The sequence below is a fragment of the Squalius cephalus genome (genome assembly GCF_949319135.1).
Source record: "Squalius cephalus genome assembly, chromosome: 14".
In the NCBI taxonomy this organism is placed as follows: Eukaryota; Metazoa; Chordata; class Actinopteri; order Cypriniformes; family Leuciscidae; genus Squalius; species Squalius cephalus.
In genome coordinates this window covers 21,883,765-21,901,271 of record NC_137135.1, presented here as the reverse complement: position 1 = coordinate 21,901,271, position 17,507 = coordinate 21,883,765, and the positions used below count along the sequence as shown (strand labels likewise).

General features: G+C 36.0%; 1 protein-coding gene across 1 annotated transcript; it reads right to left on the bottom strand.

Moving 5' to 3' along the window:
• Positions 1–1,183: 1,183 nt before the first annotated feature.
• On the bottom strand, positions 1,184–17,090 carry LOC307171303 (protein phosphatase Slingshot homolog 3). The gene is made up of 16 exons (XM_079892839.1): positions 16,902–17,090; positions 13,158–13,273; positions 12,103–12,140; positions 11,815–11,998; positions 11,015–11,130; positions 10,428–10,496; positions 9,920–9,985; positions 9,341–9,617; positions 5,913–6,041; positions 5,774–5,820; positions 5,512–5,658; positions 5,086–5,286; positions 3,992–4,148; positions 3,788–3,880; positions 3,554–3,652; positions 1,184–3,445 (listed from the first exon to the last, which is right to left on the bottom strand). The coding sequence occupies exons 2-16, from the start codon at positions 13,203–13,205 to the stop codon at positions 3,311–3,313; spliced, it is 1,806 nt and encodes a 601-aa protein (XP_079748965.1). The 5' UTR covers positions 13,206–13,273; positions 16,902–17,090; the 3' UTR covers positions 1,184–3,310.
• Positions 17,091–17,507: the final 417 nt, after the last annotated feature.

The window sequence follows — 17,507 nt, the reverse complement described above, 5'->3', positions numbered from 1 at the left end:
ATTGAAAAATTATTCAGTTGCATTTTAATTTTCCAAATGTATTTTAGGCAAGCAAAAGAATGGCATACTGTTTAGTAGTGTCATTTGTACACTACCATGAAAAATTTGGGGTCAGTAACATTTTCTTTTTCTTATATATATATATATATATAAAATACATTTTTCTTTTATTTGACAAGAATGTATTAAACTGATCTAAAATGATAGGAAAGCCATTTATAATGGGACGAAAATGTATTTAAAATAAAATAATCATAGCACGATTTCCACAAAAATATTAAAGCTGTGTTAGGCAACTGTTTTCAACTACCAATAAGAAAATGTTTCTTGAGCATCAAATCAGCATATTAGAATGATTTCTGAAGGATCATGTGACACTGAAGACTGAAGGAGTAATAATGCTGAAAATTCAACTTTTCCATGACAGAAATAAATTCTATTCATAAAAATAGAAAACAGTTAAATTGTAAAAATATTTCCACAACATTGCTGCTTTAACTGTATTTTTGCTCAAATAAATGCAGCCTTAGTGAGCAAAAGACTTATTTCAAAAAAAACATTAAATTACATATTTTAAAATAATGTGTGGAACTATAAATCTGCACTCCATTTGACCAACACAAACAGTTAATTATTTGTTATATTTTAAGATGGATGTGCAGATGTACTTGCTAGATTGTGATCAATCCACCACCTCAGATTTTTGCCTGGATGCAATATGTGTCCAAGTAACAAAACAAAAAAAGTTTTTTGCACAGTTTACAGCTTAGTTCTATTGTTTCTGTCACATTCTCTTGATTGCTGATCTTTCACTCAGTGCACGTGTCATTTGGATTAAAACTAAAAACATTAACTATTACGTGATTTATGTATAACGAGTGGTTTCTACATTATTACAGGAAGGCAGTACAGTAATCATGTTTTCTGTGCGCAAATATCTGAAGTGCACACCCAGAAAGCTATACCTCCCAGGCAGTGCACAACTAGCCTATTAAATTGAGTTCTCTTTCATGTCTTGCGCTTGAACTGACAAATTCACACATATGTTCTATTGTTTGAATCAAAGATATTTCCAGTAATATCTGTAAAACACTAGTTTATATATACTTTTACAGTAGCATTATGAAGAATAGAAATCTCTTAAAACCTGAAACACAAATTGATGCAAAAACAATGACATTGTCAATTAGATGTCTCAAGCTCCCGTTATAAATTCAATTTAATTTTTAAAGCACAGACAACCTTGTATATCAAATCAAAAAGATACATGTTAAAGTCATAAATAGAAAAAAAGCAACAGCAACTTTGACTTGATATTTAACGCCATCTGATACCAACAATGGAACTGAGTTGCATTAGAATAAAATTATCACTGTTTTTGATGTTGATAAGGCATGGCACATTATACATTAGGTGAGGAAAATCAGCACTTTGAAGGCTGTGGGTTATCATTGATCACGAACACACAATTTAAGACATTCTTGTGGAAAATAACTGCAAAACCAGTGGTGTCTCAATACTAAGAACATTCCACAACATAACTTTGGTTTCACAACATTGGCACTTTGTGCAATGACTATACACATTTCAACAAATGTTTTACAGCAGATTGTATATATACTTTATACATACAGGACTCGTGCTTCACAAAGACAGGCTTACATAAAGAACAAACAGCATGCATACAGTCATGAGACATCATGCAAAGACACAAATCAACCACCCCTATAGCTAAAGACACGTGTTATGTAGGAGTTAGTTGTGTTAGTTTTAACTGCATGAATATTAAAACCAACAAAAGTAGTTATTTTTATAAACTAAAGGCAATGAACCATCATGCAGAATGAATAAACAAATCAAATAAGTGTGGCACATTAACATTTTTAAGGAAAATACTCAGGTCTCTTCTCAGGTTTTGTTTCCTGCATACTATACAGGTTAAAAAACAAATATTAGACAACATCCGTTTAATTGAAAAAGACGTGAAAAATAGCTCCAAATTTTAAAAATATGCCAGACACCTTAATGATATAACAACATCTGTCTAGTAACTCAAAAGCTTGGGGTCAGTAAGATCTTTTTTTTCTTTTCTGAATGAAGTCTCTCATCAAGCCTGCAATTATTTGATCAAAAATACAATAAAAACAGTAATATTGAGCAATATATTATTATGATCTAAAGTAATATTTTAAATAATATTTTTATATACGTTTTAAAATGTAATGCATTCCGGTGATGACAAGTTGAATTTTCAGCCCCATTACTCAACTCTTAAGTGTCACATGTTCCTTCAGAAATCATTCTAATATGCTGATTTGCTGCTCAATAAACATTTATTTTTATTATCAATGTTTAAAACAAGTTATGTTGCGTTTATGGAAACCATGGAATACATATATATATATATATATATATATATATATATATATATATATAGTAACATTATGTCTTTAGTGTCACTTTCAAATTATTTAATAAAAAGCTACTAATTTCTTAAAAACGAAAAAAATCTTACTGACCCAAAACTTTTGAACGGTAGTTTACATGGAATACTAAAAGGTTTAATCCTTGATTGCTTTCTCAACACTTTTTCAACTACTGATCTCCACAGAGGCAATATAAAGCTTCACATTCATTGAGAGGAAACAGCTATAAAGTGGATTATTGCATAGGACTCCTAAAATGAGTGAGATCACACTCTTATTAAGAACAACATGAAACGATATAAGAGGATTGTTCGTGTTTCTGTATAATGAGAAATAACAGCAAAAAAAAAAAAAAAAAAAGTCCACTCAATCTATAATTCCATATTAAAATGTGAAGTAAACTGAATTTTATGGCTCAGTATGAAGGTGCAAAGGATACAGAAATATCAAAAGGCACAACGTGACAATTAGAATGATAATGCTCTGAGGAAAACGGTTCCTTTATCAATACTCACTTGACAATGGGTGGCTGACAGAGACCAGCTGTTGTAGATATTTAACAATCCAACTGAAACTGACCACAGATTAAGAGTTTTGGGATAGATGGGCAGGTATGGGAAAATTGGTAAGATATCTATTGATATGTAACCATGTGCTTTTGTATGTGTTGCCTCCAAGCGAAGTTATTTAAAAATACAGCAACTATATGAACAGATTCCCTCTGAGTCTTCAAAGAACTTGGAATGATACAATCAGAAGGCTAAGACTTGTGTGCAAGAGTGTCCTTTATATTAGCATCACTATTTGTGATCCTTTTCCTCACCTTATCACTTTTTTATTCCTGCCTCTCCATATTTCTTAACACGACCCCTTTTTTAAGCGCTTCAGAGACCGGCTTCATCCTGATTTGTGTTCTGTGACTGTCTGCAGCTTGGTCCAGGGGAAACATCAACATGTGTTTTCTGATGAGTCAAGCCCCTTCTTCCGTGACTCCGCCTTCGTTGCGCAGGAGAATATCTCTGACAAACAGGAATTCTTTAGTTAATGATTGCTTGCATGAGATTTGACTTGTTTGTTTTCACATATCGATATCAATAAATGCTGCATTCCAGACCTTTTCCTCTCACCTCTTTTTCGATCCTGTCTCTGTCTTCATCGTCAAGCTGAATAGACTGCATAAGAGAAAACAAATCCATCCTGCCACTTCTGCTGGGGCTGGATGACACCTAGGAAATTAAGATTTGCAGACATTTAAAAAAAAAAAAAAACATTATTTATAATATTAAATAAATCCACATTTAAAACTCTTTAAAATGGTCAAATGTAATAAATGTAACTTGTCTGCCTCTGTCGGGTCTAACCTTATCACTTTCTTGAATGGTAATAAGTGGGTTGGATATGGCTGTCTCTGCCCCATGTGTATCAGGAACACTCTCGTCAAATTGCTCAAAGACCTGAGAATGGGACAGCCATAGAAATAAACATACCCCTGATTAAACCGATTTGAAAACTAAAGAGATACTGAAAAGCATCAAAAGTCACTGTTATAAAACACATCTCCTTACATCCGTCTCCTCTTCACTGCTTTGCTCTTCTTCTGGGCTGTCTGATTCTTCCTCTTTCTGTTCATGTTCACTCCCTGTGGCTGTTTCGTTGTGGACAGACGGCTGACGCACATCTGACTTGGACTTCCTCCTCCAGAGGGCACTGTGGCGCTGTTTACTGTAAAGCACATTGCAATGTTTGGAATTAAATATAGTACTGCTAACTATATAAAAAAAAAAAGACTGCAGTTGACATTACTGCCATTTCATTCTACACATTGGAAATTGAAGGTCAAATTAAATGCACTAAATTGTCGCATAATATGCTGCAAAAAAGCCTCTACAAATGTGTCTATGGATGGGTATATTAAACACTTGTAGGAAATCTATTGTGTAAATATATAGTCATGTAGTCATCCGTTTATGCTTCAGTATGTTTCAGGATCCAGTATCTAGAGAGTCGTGTAATATATGCACTACCATTCAAAAGTTTGGGGTCAGTAAGAGTTTTTTTTTTTTTTTTTAAAGAAATAATTATGCAGGAATGCAATTAAATTGAATAAATAAAAAGTGACAGTAAAGACATGTTACAAAAGATTCCTATTTCAAATAAAAAGCTGTTCTTATGAACTTTCTATTTATCCATCACTGGTTCCACAAAATTATTAAGCATCATAACTGTTTTCAACATAGATAATAAAATTTCTGAAGGATCATGTGACACACTGGGGAGTGAAGTATTAGCTGCTGAAAATTCAGCTTAGTAGTCACAGGCATAAATTACATTTTAAAATATATTTAAATAGAAAACCGTTATTTTAAATTGTAACAATATATAATGTATTTTTGATCAAATAAATGCAACCTTGGTGAGTGAGAGACTTCTTTCAAGACCTCAAACTTACTTTTTGAGAGGAGTGTGTATCTGCACTATTCAGTTCCCTTATTTACACACATGGTTGAACAACAATAAACCAGACTTGATTTGACTTGTCTGTAACTGAACATCCATTGAGAAACTACACAAGTGGGAAAGTGTCTGTATTTGTGTGTGAATGCTTGTTTGCATGAATGCACCAATCTCAGTACAGCACCATAATGAAAGCGTAAGTCACCTGGCACTGAGGATGCCACTATACGTATGCAGCTGTTTGAGGAAACCTTCGTTGGGCTGCACTATAGGCCGTCTTTCTCTCACGTGGATGAGGGCTTGGTCTAAAGTCCAGCCCTGCTGCTTCATCAGGAAAGCAATTACTGTGGAGGCAGAGCGAGAGACGCCCATCTTACAATGCACCAGTACGGCCTGTCCACTCTTCCTGTATCATCATCAGTACGAAACAATGACATAAAACGTTAGTGTGAGAGAGAGAGCGCACAAAGACATACTCTTAATAATTTTCATAGGGGGTTAAGTATACCATACTGCACGTGTGTCTAAATATAATTTTAAGAGAAGTATCAGTGTAGGAGGTCTGCACACAGAAAAAAACTAAATGCAAGCCAACCATAAACAAAAATAAGGAAGTGTGTGTGTTGAGCACCTTGCTTCATTGATGAACGTGTATGTGTTTTTCCAGTGTGAGAGTAGGTCAGTCGCCTCCACATCGTAAACTCTAATATTCATATAGGTGAAGCATTCTGGGAAAAAGTTGTCAATCTCCATAGTAACATTCAGGATGTAGCCCACACTACCGAAAAGAAAAAAAGGTATTTTTATTCATCCGCTGCAGAAAATCTTAATTTAATAAGAATAACTAAACTATTTTAAAGTATTTTAATCATATTTAAATGTAATCTGTATACTTGTTCTTCTGTAGTTCTTCAGAGTTGGCAGCATTCCATTCTGAACCCTTTTTGGGGGAAAAACAAAACAAATAAATGACAGTGTATGTTTGAAACAACAGTATAATGGATTAGACAGAAGACAAATGTCATCACTCACCAAGTAAAGGTAGTCCAATATTCTGGAAGGTTTGTCCATCTGTGCCATCGTGACCATCATCTCGTTGTCAATATACTCCTTGTAGTCCTTCATGTCTATGCCTATTCTGGACTCCAGGGCTGTTCGTACCTACAAACACACAGAAAAAGTGTCTGTAGCTCACCGGCTATTGTTGGACGCAAGCAACCCTAAAGTCATGGGTTTATGTTATACATTATTTTAAAAGGCAAGTCACATGACATACTGTACAATGCTTACAAACATCAAATCAAGCTGCTCACTAAAAGATGCCTGAATGTTATATGTTCATACCACGAAGATTCTCTGGATAAGACAGCAAGCCCAGACACATTAACCTTGAGTAAGTTCTAGAATAAGAGAGTCTTTAAAAGGTGTGTCTTCAGGCTTACACTACCGTTCTAATGTTTGTGGTCGGTGAGATTCTTTTTGCTTCTTTGAAAGAAATTAATAGTTTTATTCAGCATTGACACATTCAATTTACTTAAACTTTCTATTTATTCAAAGAATCCTGAAAAATATAAAATGTACAAAAATTGAGAAGCATATCTGTTTCTAGCATTGATATAAGAAACGTTCCTTTAGCAAAAAAAGAGGATGATGATTTCTGAAGAATCATGACACTGAAGACTGGAGTAATGGCTGCTTAAAAAAAAAAAAAAAAAAAAAAAAAAAAAAATCCAGCTTTTGGCATCACAAGAATATATCGCACACGCACGCACACTATTTTATTATTACATATAACTTTTTTTTTTATTGTAATATTTCACAATATTACTGTTTTTTGACTGCACTTATGGTCAAATAAATGCAGCCTTGGTGAGCATAAGAGACTTCTTTGAAAAACAATTTAAAAAAAATCTTAACGGGTTTTGAACAATAGTGTACTTTGATTAACTTTAAAGAGGCCATATTAAACATAGTCCAAGCAGACAAAAACAAAAGTGTCGTTCAGAAATCATCATGTTTGTGACGTCACTATTTTACCAAGGTCTCTGGTCATTTCAGTACAGCTTACATACTGTGTGGCACATTTCAATGTAATATGGCTCACAATGTCACAATGAAATCCTGGCTTTGCAAAGCAGCAGTTGTTGAAGGATGGACAGCAAACCCACAACTCCGTAAAGTAAACATTGTTGCATACATATGCAAAGAGGTTAAGCAATAGGTTAACCAATCATAACAGATGTCATTTTCATACATAAGATCTTAAAGTAAACATTTACAACCCATTTGACTTGTATTGTATGTAGTGCTGTCAATCGATAAAAAAAATAAAAAAATAAAAATAAAATAAATTAAAATCGTTTTTAAAATATACAACAAAGACAGTATATTTTAAATAATTGTTTACCGGCATCTTTTTATGAAAGAAGGCCATTATCACTAATACTAATACAGCTACTAATGTCTCGATGAAAATAATTCCCCCCCCCCCCCCCATGTAAAATGTATTTTTTTACATTTATTAAAGGAGAACTCCGGTCAATTTTAACATTGAGCTCATTTTTTTGTACATTTGGAGTGCTGTCAATACAGAGAACAACGACAAAAATCGGTGTTGCCTACACCGAGTTATTCTATTTTTAAAATTTGCACCCTGTTGACTTCAATAGGGCAAGTAGTAAGCCTGCTTTTTAGCCTCTTAACATCCTTTAAGTGTCATTACAAGTGCACAGAAAATGTGAGTGATTCCTTCCGAGTGAACACGGGTGGATCTGACTGCAGTAGATGTTAGAGATATTAATAAAAACGAAGTTAATTCAGCCAGCGCTCATACCTTTGTTTACATCCTGTTTTCGGTGGAAGGCCATAGTAATCGATTGTCGAGTTCACGCGCATAGGTTTAGTTACCAATGATCACGCGCGTGAACTCGACAATCGATTACTATGGCGTTCCACCGAAAACAGGATGTAAACAAAGGTATGAGCGCTGGCTGAATTAACTTCGTTTTTATTAATATCTCTAACATCTACTGCAGTCAGATCCACCCGTGTTCACTCGGAAGGAATCACTCACATTTTCTGTGCACTTGTAATGACACTTAAAGGATGTTAAGAGGCTAAAAAGCAGGCTTACTACTTGCCCTATTGAAGTCAACAGGGTGCAAATTTTAAAAATAGAATAACTCGGTGTAGGCAACACCGTTTTTTGTCGTTGTTCTCTGTATTGACAGCACTCCAAATGTACAAAAAAATGAGCTCAATGTTAAAATTGACCGGAGTTCTCCTTTAAGTTCCAAAAAATATATCAACTTTTAATTTAAAGGAACTGTATGTAAGATTGTGGCCAAAACTGGTACTGCAATCACTTTCAAATTACTGTAGAGCGGTGTATCCCCTCCCCCTCCCCCTGACTCGAGGTTGCCAGATAGGCTGCAGGATCCAGCAGGAACGTTTGTAGCTGCACTGCAGCTATGGTAACTAGAGCAGAGCTGGCAACCCGGATGCTGAAACACAACTGACTTCATGATTGGTAGATAGGTGGAGGGTGGGGCATCAGGCCAAAACACAACATGACAACATCAACATCAGTTGAGGGCTGCAACTAACACTTTTAAATGACAATATCCTGGCCGGACTACTGTTGTCAGTGATATAAGTATTTGAAATGAACATGATTTCTTAATGTCTAGTGACATATCAGGGCCATTTTATGATTAATTGAAATACATTTTTTACATACAGCTCCTTTAAATTAACTTAAAACAATCCTCACATAAACCAATAATAAACGTCATATTTACCTTTGAAGTTATCAAACAGTCTGCGCTGCATAAATTATAAATTAAATCCTTATTAAAGCTACAAAAGTTCTTTAGTCGAGAGCAGGGAGTCATTTTTTCTGTTCACTTTGTTCTTTGATTAACTTTACTGACAGACAGCATTTGTGGCTGCTGTCACTTTAAGACCTGCCGCTGCTGCACGGATCTCACACGCGTCTCATTCCCTCACAACTCTTTACGTTGATTTAAGACTTTATTTAACCCATTTAAGACTGCTCTTTTGAGGATACTCGACAAAGCGGACATTTTGGCATAAATGTGTGTGTTATTGTTCGTTCAAGAGCGAAAGAGAACTTGATTCTGGCGTGCGCATTCTCTTTTGTCTTATCGCTTGAATGGTTTAAAAGCATCTGCATGAATAAGAGCGTGATCATATAATGTAACGCTAGCCAAAGGATGGCAGAAAATACGGATGCTGCGTTAAATATTTTAACGTGTTAAACTGGACAAAGATTTAAATCGCATGCGTTAACGTTGACAGCACTAGTTATATGACATAATACAATCGAAATATAGGGTGGAACTGATTGGATCATAAAAATGGGTCTATAGGTGATTGGAGGGAGATCATCATGGGATGATGTTTCAAAGGCAGAGAACAGATGCTCTCTTTCATTTTACCTGCTTTGAGGTAATGTTTTCCAAGTCCTCAGTTCTCATGATATCTCGTAGTTGGGCTTTGATCTCCCTCTCCACTGACTCCCGATTGGACGCTGAATTTCTTACGGTGTACTTCCTGACTGACTCCAGGCCAGTCATAGCCCCCCATTCATTAAGGCAGTGCTGGTCAGATTCCACATGTTCTCTGTAATGTTGTGCCCACTCCAGCCCGCAGCCAGGTATGACAGCTCCACGCACAGCCCGTTCACAGCAGCCATGCAGCGCCTGCAACACTGACCTAGTGCAAAGTGAGAGTATCACAGGACAGAGAGTTGTGAACAAGCAATCGACAAACCACAGACACATTTTTAACGTTCACAGAGCAAATTGGGAGACTTTATAAAGTTGTCTAGCAGGGCGCATGTGTTGACTGACTAATAGCCAGAAGAGAGACAGTTAAAGCAATAGAATATAAAATAGCATTATAATTGACAACAAAGAATTAAGTGCGTGTAGGCTGCAAGACCAAAGTTGCATTGCATATTGTTGTTAGTTGAGGAAATTGGTAGTTTCCTCAGCACTTCCTGCTTTAAAACTTACCACATCGTCTGAATGGACACAGGCTTAAAGATTCGTGTCACTTCTGCAGACGTCACACTGAAACCTCTGTAACAGAACAAGTGAAGCAAACTGTCAGAAAAGCAGAACCCTGAGGCTCAGGCTTTAACTGTGTATACAGTTCTGCTGAACTGTGCAGATAAAATATAAAGTGAACTTTTGATTGAAAACATTGTTTACATTTTATGATTTTATATCTATTTACATTGCTAATAACAGCCATGCTTCAATGTCTGAAATGTCGACAGTTTCCTAATTTTCGAAAGAAACAAAACCTTTGTCCTTGAGCTCAATTCACTTTACAAACCAACCGCATGAAACGTGAAACTTGAGATTGATGATAAGATAATGATTTCAAGATTACTCTTTCATAGTACTATAATTCAACTTTTAAAATCCCATACAGTAAATGTCATGTTATGCCTTTATTATCATATGTTTGCACTTATGGTTTCTGTCTGGTCAGAATGATTCAGTTTTATGGTCTTACCCATCTCCATCTAGGTAAACCTGTGTGTCACTCCATATTGGCAAGACAAGACCAATAGTGCACTCATCACTAAGGAAGAGTAAAAAAACAACAAAAAAAAACAATGAGTGAGACACATATCTTAACAGCCTTGCTGAAATATAATGTAAATTTTAATGTAAAACAGTTTATATTTAACGGGATAGTTCAGCCAAACTGAAAACTCTCATTATTTACTCGTCCTGATGTTGATGCAAAACAATTTTACTTTCTTTTGTGAGACACAAAAGAAATGTCTAACTGTTTTTGTCCATACAGGTTTGGAATGTCATGAGGGTGAGTAAATGATGACAGAATAAAATTTTTGGGGGTGAACTATCCCATTAAAACGGCAACATTTGTAAAAAATCTGCACATTCCCATTCCAGCCTACTTGAATCATTTGTGTTTGTGAACTGAGGTTATCAAAAATGCAATAATATTTAGGCTGTAAATCTGAGATATACAAATATTTAACATGTCACACATACAATTGAATATTTATGGATTTATCTCTAATGAAATAAAAGCTTCTGATGATGACTTGATAATATGGTTTATAAACCTACCTGTTTGAGCCTGGAAAGTCCATACCAAGTACTAGGCTCTCCTGTTTTTTGTCAAGTGTGCCTACTATAAGCAAATATCTCAATCTGACTGGGCTCGACGACTCCAAACGCACAGCCTGAGGCAGGGAAAAAGAGAACTTCAGGGTTAATGTATTTAAATGAGACACAGAAGTCTGAGCTGGATTCATTAGAAACATTTTAAATTACACAGCAATTAAAAAGAGATTTTTTTGCATCATTACAATTCAAGCACAGCACTCATGCATGGCTATATAAGACATGCTGTTTTTTAATAAACAGATTTACTCAGTAAATTGTATTGTGTAACCGTGTTCAAAAACAAAGTCAAAGCAAAGCGGTTTATTGTCATTTCTGCATAACAGAAAATGTAACAAACAGAAGTGTCTCCAGAAACCACATTGCAGAACATGTGACGTTACTTATGTTAAACATAGTGTCTAATAGACACGGACAGTAAGAACAAGCACTTCTATAAATTAGTCTGAAACAGACAATAACTAGAGTAAATGCATAAGGTAGCAATATATCTACATGCTTTGATCAACACATTTCCATTATTTTCCAGTCATTTGTGATTATAAAAATCATTTTATAGAGGTTATGCTTACAAAGAGCAATTTCTAGTTGATGATATAAAGAAATTCATATTCTATATAGATTTTTTTATTTTCTATTAATTCCAATCACTTTTATAGGCCTCAAAATTACAATTTTGAAAACTTTTCCATGACCATAGAAAGGCAGTGTAGTAAAACAAGTGTGGTTTGGGGGATCCTAACCAGTTTGACTGTGTCCTCTGGTCGTAGTAACGAAATCATTGCATGCAAATGTCTGCGCTGAGTGTCAGAGGCTCGGCCTCCTTGCCTAGGACCAAGTAGAGGGGGTACGGTTTCTTCGTGTAATCCCTCCCTCTCCCCCTCTTCCACCAGGAGCACTGCCCCCTTGACCAGGGCGAAACTTTCTCTGGTGTACGGAAATGAAAAATTAATCAGCAACGCATTTCTAGAGGAAACACTATATACACTAAAATACACATGAATGATTAAAGCTGTATCAGGAACCTTCACCTTTTCTGAAGTCTTCCTTGTCTTGGGATAGGCTCATCCTTGAAAATAAAATTAAGTGGATTACAATATATTAAACTAGAAGTAAAGTAACATCATAACTCTAAGATTTAGCCTACCCAGGGAACGGTCGGTGATGTTAAAAATGGGTGGTGGGTGAATTGATTATGTAATGCACTTAATTGCAAACAGAGACCGGTAGATTCTGCTTGACTCCTTTGGATCATCTGACACAGTAAGTGCTATTTGCCAAAATGGCTAAATAAAAACTTGCACTTTTAAGCCTTTTTTCTCACCCATAACTCATTCTGAGATGAGCGACTGGGGGAAAATAGAAAAAAAGGAAAACACAATGACAAGGCGTTTTGACAAAAATTGTAATGCAGTGAGAGTATGATAAGACACTGAGGAAGCTCATTCTAAAGATGATTAAGGGAGAAACAGATAGAGTGTGAGAAGACAGAGAGAAGGACACCAAAGAGGCTGTTATCAGTGTTTCTATGGAATGAAAGAGGAGACAGTAACATTACCTGTTATGTGACTGACGTGTCCAGACAGAGACAAGTAGAAAAAGAAGAGAGGGGGTGGAAAGGAGGAGCAATGAGGTTGTACATTAAAAATCCGGTGAGACTTTACTCTAAATAGACTGAACATAGGGTGTTATAGAAGAAGATACATAGTATGCACGGGTTATGGGTGAAAAAGGAATCTTATGTTAGATAATAAATACAACGCCTAACACACAATCAAAAGAGACAGAATGATTAATGGACAGCAATAAAAGTTATCAGGCACTTGGTTCTTGGCTCTTTAGCAGAATCCTCACATAATTCTGGGGCTTTTTTTGGAACAGTGTGAAATGGATTTTCAGATTCACAGGAAGTTTGGGAAGAGTTTGGAATGCTACCAAGAAGACATTCTTCCTAAATATACATCAATTTGTGTGCAGAAAAAGGTGTAGAGTAACTAGACACACATGGAGGGAGTGGGAGTACGGTTAAAGAACATGTGGAGAACTGCAACTGAAAATTTCTGTTTTTAGACGCAATAAAACTCACCGGTGTCGTGCAAATGGATGGCGTTCTGTGCAAGGTCAGCAAAGCCATTCCACAGCCAGGTATCCTGCTTTAACACCAGCAGACGAGTCAGAGCAGCTCAACAGAATGAAGGTTTACTGGGTTGAGTAGAAAGAAAAAAAAACAAATGACACAATGTATGATGCACGGTACCAAGTGCAAAGATGTGATACTGAATCAAGACTGTTTAAAGTGCAACTAGACTGAATTACTATAAAGTAGGGCCGATACTGATTTTAATAAACAACTATTGGCTGATTCTGATACCGATATTTGTCACTTGCTCTCTTATTTTAACTTTTAAATTCACTTAATATTCAATAATATTATTGATCTGACTGCACTGACGCTGTTGTATGAGAACTGAACTGAGCCAGACGATGACATCTTTTTTTTTTTTTTTGCAGAACTGCTTTATAGATGAAATGAACTAATTTAATAATTCATGACCTTTACACTGGAACTGAATCAACACTGAACTGACTTCAGCTGAACAAGAGCCGAAATGCATTATTTTTCTGTTATCACTGTAACGCCTCGTTCACACGGGGCATCAGCGTCAACGCTGCCCATTGACTTTGAATGGGTGACGTCAAGCGTTGCCGAAAAGAATTGTGGATCCGTCGGCGGCGCTTCACTGGCGTTGCTCGCGGCAGAAGTTGAGAATTTTTCATCTTCTGCCGCGAGCAACGCCAGTGAAGCGCCGCCGACGGAAGCGTCAGCCAATCAGATCGCTCTATGCAAATACAGTAGCCAGGCGGCAGCCAATCACGTTCATCCTGTTCAAGAGCAGCAAACTGAGGATACATTTTCAAATGGAGGAGAAACGAATTATTGCGGTGGGCAATCACCCGGTCCTTTATGACCATTGAATGACAATGAAGCTTGTTGTTGAGTTCCTGTCTAATTTCATTGGCTGACGCTGCTATGACCATGGCGTCAGTGCCAAACTTCAGCCACGCCTTCCGTCAAGCGTTGACGCTGACGCCCCGTGTGAACTCACCGTAAAGCTGCTTTGAAACTATCTGTATTGTATAAAGCGCTATATAAATAAAGGTTACTTGACTTGAGTCATTAAGATTATTATTTTGATCATGCTTTAAATTAGCAAAGTTCAAAAATGCATGCATTAGGTATAGCCTACTAGTTTGGATTGGATTGGATCCATTTAACATTCAACAGGCCAACACAAATAAATAAATACAACAGAACAAAGAAGCATATAAAATAAACAGTGTTTTTCAGGCAGGTCTAACAGTAGTTTTCAGGTACAGAAATAGAGTAAGCACATGTAAAATATATTCTTCATATACATGAATCCTTATTAAAGTTACAAAAGTAATTTAGTCAAGAGCAAAGATGTTTGATTAACATTAAAACAGACAGCAGTGCAACTGAAATATTAGGCTGCAGTCACTTTAAAGGGATACTCCACTTTTTTTGGAAATAGGCTCATTTTACAACTCCCCCAGAGTTAAACAGTTGAGTTTTACCATTTTCGAATCCCTCCGGGTCTGGCGGTACCACTTTTAGCATAGCTTAGCATAGATCATTGAATCGGACAAGACCATTAGCATCTCTCTCAAAAAAAGGCGTAATGATATGACGCAGCGCCTGAAAATAGTCGACCCTATAGTCTACCGAGCTGGGGACTATTTTCAGGCACTGCGTCATATCATTACGCCTGCTGGACCCATGGTACGGCAGCAAAGTTTCTTGATTATTACGCAGGAATGAGAGTATAGTTCCTAGCCATATCAGCCTAGAAAATCGCTACTTTTCATTTTCCGTCGGTCTTAGTACACGATGTAACTATAGAAGAGTCAAGTTTTAAATAGGAAAAATATCGAAACTCTTTGGTCATTTTTTTTTTGAGAGATGCTAATAGTCTTGTCCGATTCAATGATCTATGCTAAGCTATGCTAAAAGTGGTACCGCCAGACCCGGAGTTCGGCTGAATGGATTCGAAAACGGTAAAACTCAACTGTTTAACTCTGGGGGAGTTGTAAAATGAGCCTATTTCCAAAAAAAGTGGAGTATCCCTTTAAGAGCTGCACGGATTCAGTATACTGTTACACATGCGTTTTATTTCTCAACTATTTACATTAATTTAAGACATAATGACATTAAGACATACAATTTTGTGTGAATTGGAAGTAGTGAAAGAGAACTCAATTCAGTATTTGCGTACTGTCTAAAAATAATTGATTTTTTTTATTTATTTTTTTGCGCTTGAACATTTAAATTTGCATGTCTTAAAAACATGTGCAAAGAATAAACTTTCGTGAAGATGCAGCACTGGCCCAATTGGGACAGTGACAGTTCCGTCAATTGTCCCGAGCATTGTTCACGTTGTTCACGCTGGTCACCAGGCAGTCCTTATTGTCAAGCCCAACTGTTTTTTGTGCAGATGTGATTTTCTTAGCAAGTATTTAATTATTTTACCCAGAGAAAATTTTTTGCTTACGCAAAAGATCGGCCGATAAATATTGAAGGTCGATGCATTTTTACTATAAAGCAGACTCAGAATCTGTTAAAATCCACATGTGGGTTTTGGCCTCTTATATGCAGTAATTTATAATTCAAGTCAGAGAAAGGAGATGGTTAACCTTCAGAAAGTGTTTATTATCAACCGAAGGGAATTTTATTTGAGCTGTGTATTTAGTGTTTGCAGTTATGTACATGGTTACAAATTCAGATGTCAATAAAGATGTCGCTTAGAGGGGCTAGCTAGTTTGGATTCAAATACTGGTTTGTGGATACTGATATGATGACAAATTTCTCACAAATGTAGCACTGCAACTTGAAAATGAAAATAACTTTATTATTATTATTCATCGAATGAAAATTTTGAAACGCAAAATGTGGGACACAGCTAGATAAGTTCATAAATTAAAATTATAATTAATCAAAACAATTTTAGAATTTAAGTTGAAAGTTTTTACTAAAATTAATTGAATGTAAATTAAATTGACTGTGGAAATAATGACATTGTAGTATTTAATTGTTAGACTGTTTCAGATTGTTAATGTGAGAATTGAGAAGGTCAAGACATCTAAAGTGGAACAGGCCAAAATCACCATAGAATTTTGATAGGCTATAAAATGTCTTAAAGTCTTAAAACTAAATAAACAAATGGGATTTGTGCTTCTAATGTTTAAAAAAAATTCGAGGGACTCACAAGTGTAACGTATTCGTTGAATGTGCCATAAATTCCCAACACATAACTAAATCATGTAATTTAACAGATAACCGAAATTAAACAGCCAAATGGTTCTGCGGTCTAAGATGGAGACATGCCGTGAAATTGTTTTTGCCATATCCTTGACACATCACAAAAAAGCTCATGTAAACCCACACACTCTGAAATATCACAAGATATCAAAATATCTGCTCGAAGTGTTGAATATGTGTATGAAGCTGTAATTATAGCGTAATGTGCGCGTCATATTGATACAGTCGGCAATGCTCACGCATTTAACATACTGTTTTACGAGGCAAACTTAGAATCTCTGCATGATAGATATTTCAGTTTCACCGCTGCCTTGAAAAATGAATCGATAAATTATGCCACATACCTAATATACCGCTGATTTGTCGGTCTGTAGACTAATGCTTATGCTTATGGAGCTCCAACACAGCTGTTTTAAACAACAAGACTCGAGGCTTGTCATTGTCAGTTCCTTAAGAAAAGCAAAGGAGGGCGGACATGAAGAGTTCGCTTACCTGCCGCGTTGAAACGCTTCGGAATTACAAGGATTCCCTCTTATATGAATCTTCCTCAATAAATCGTGTTAGTTATTTTAATCCCATGACCACAACTTTTACATTGGTCCAAAATACATTTAAAGGGGAAGGCAGAGCACTGTTTCACGAAACCAGGAAGACATATTCTCGGCCGAGAAAAGTAAATGTGCCCTTAAATGGAGAGGCGGATCGGGAGTAATTCGTCTATTAAAGAGACAGTGACATTTCTTGAAAACTAAAAAAAAAAAAAAAAAAAAGATGAACTGATTCAACCTTTAATTTGGTTGGTAAATAAGAGATACAAATCTATATGTTCAAGTCTTGTTTTGGTTAGCCTGCAGAAGGGTTTTGCAGCAGTAGCCTACAAGATCTGCATATTAAATAAAAATACGTTGTTGACTAAAGATTCTGTTAAGAAATAAAATTGCAGCTAATTATTTCTTCGCCATTCCCACATTAAAATGTATAAATCCACCATTGGCTAAGTAGCCTAAATGTTGAAAGCTTGCTTTTCTATTCTCTTTTTTAAAATCTATAGAACATTTGTCACATCGCACAGCAGTTTTTACATAAATGCAACATATT

Coding starts and splice junctions, on each gene's coding strand:
- LOC307171303 (XM_079892839.1), bottom strand. CDS start 13,205: ATGGCTTTGCTGACCTTGCACAGAACGCCATCCATTTGCACGACACCG. Junction 6,042..9,340: donor AAAACATTACCTCAAAGCAG/GTAAAATGAAAG, acceptor GTGTGTTTGTAG/GTACGAACAGCCCTGGAGTC. Junction 5,659..5,773: donor GAAGAACTACAGAAGAACAA/GTATACAGATTA, acceptor TCTTTTCGGTAG/TGTGGGCTACATCCTGAATG.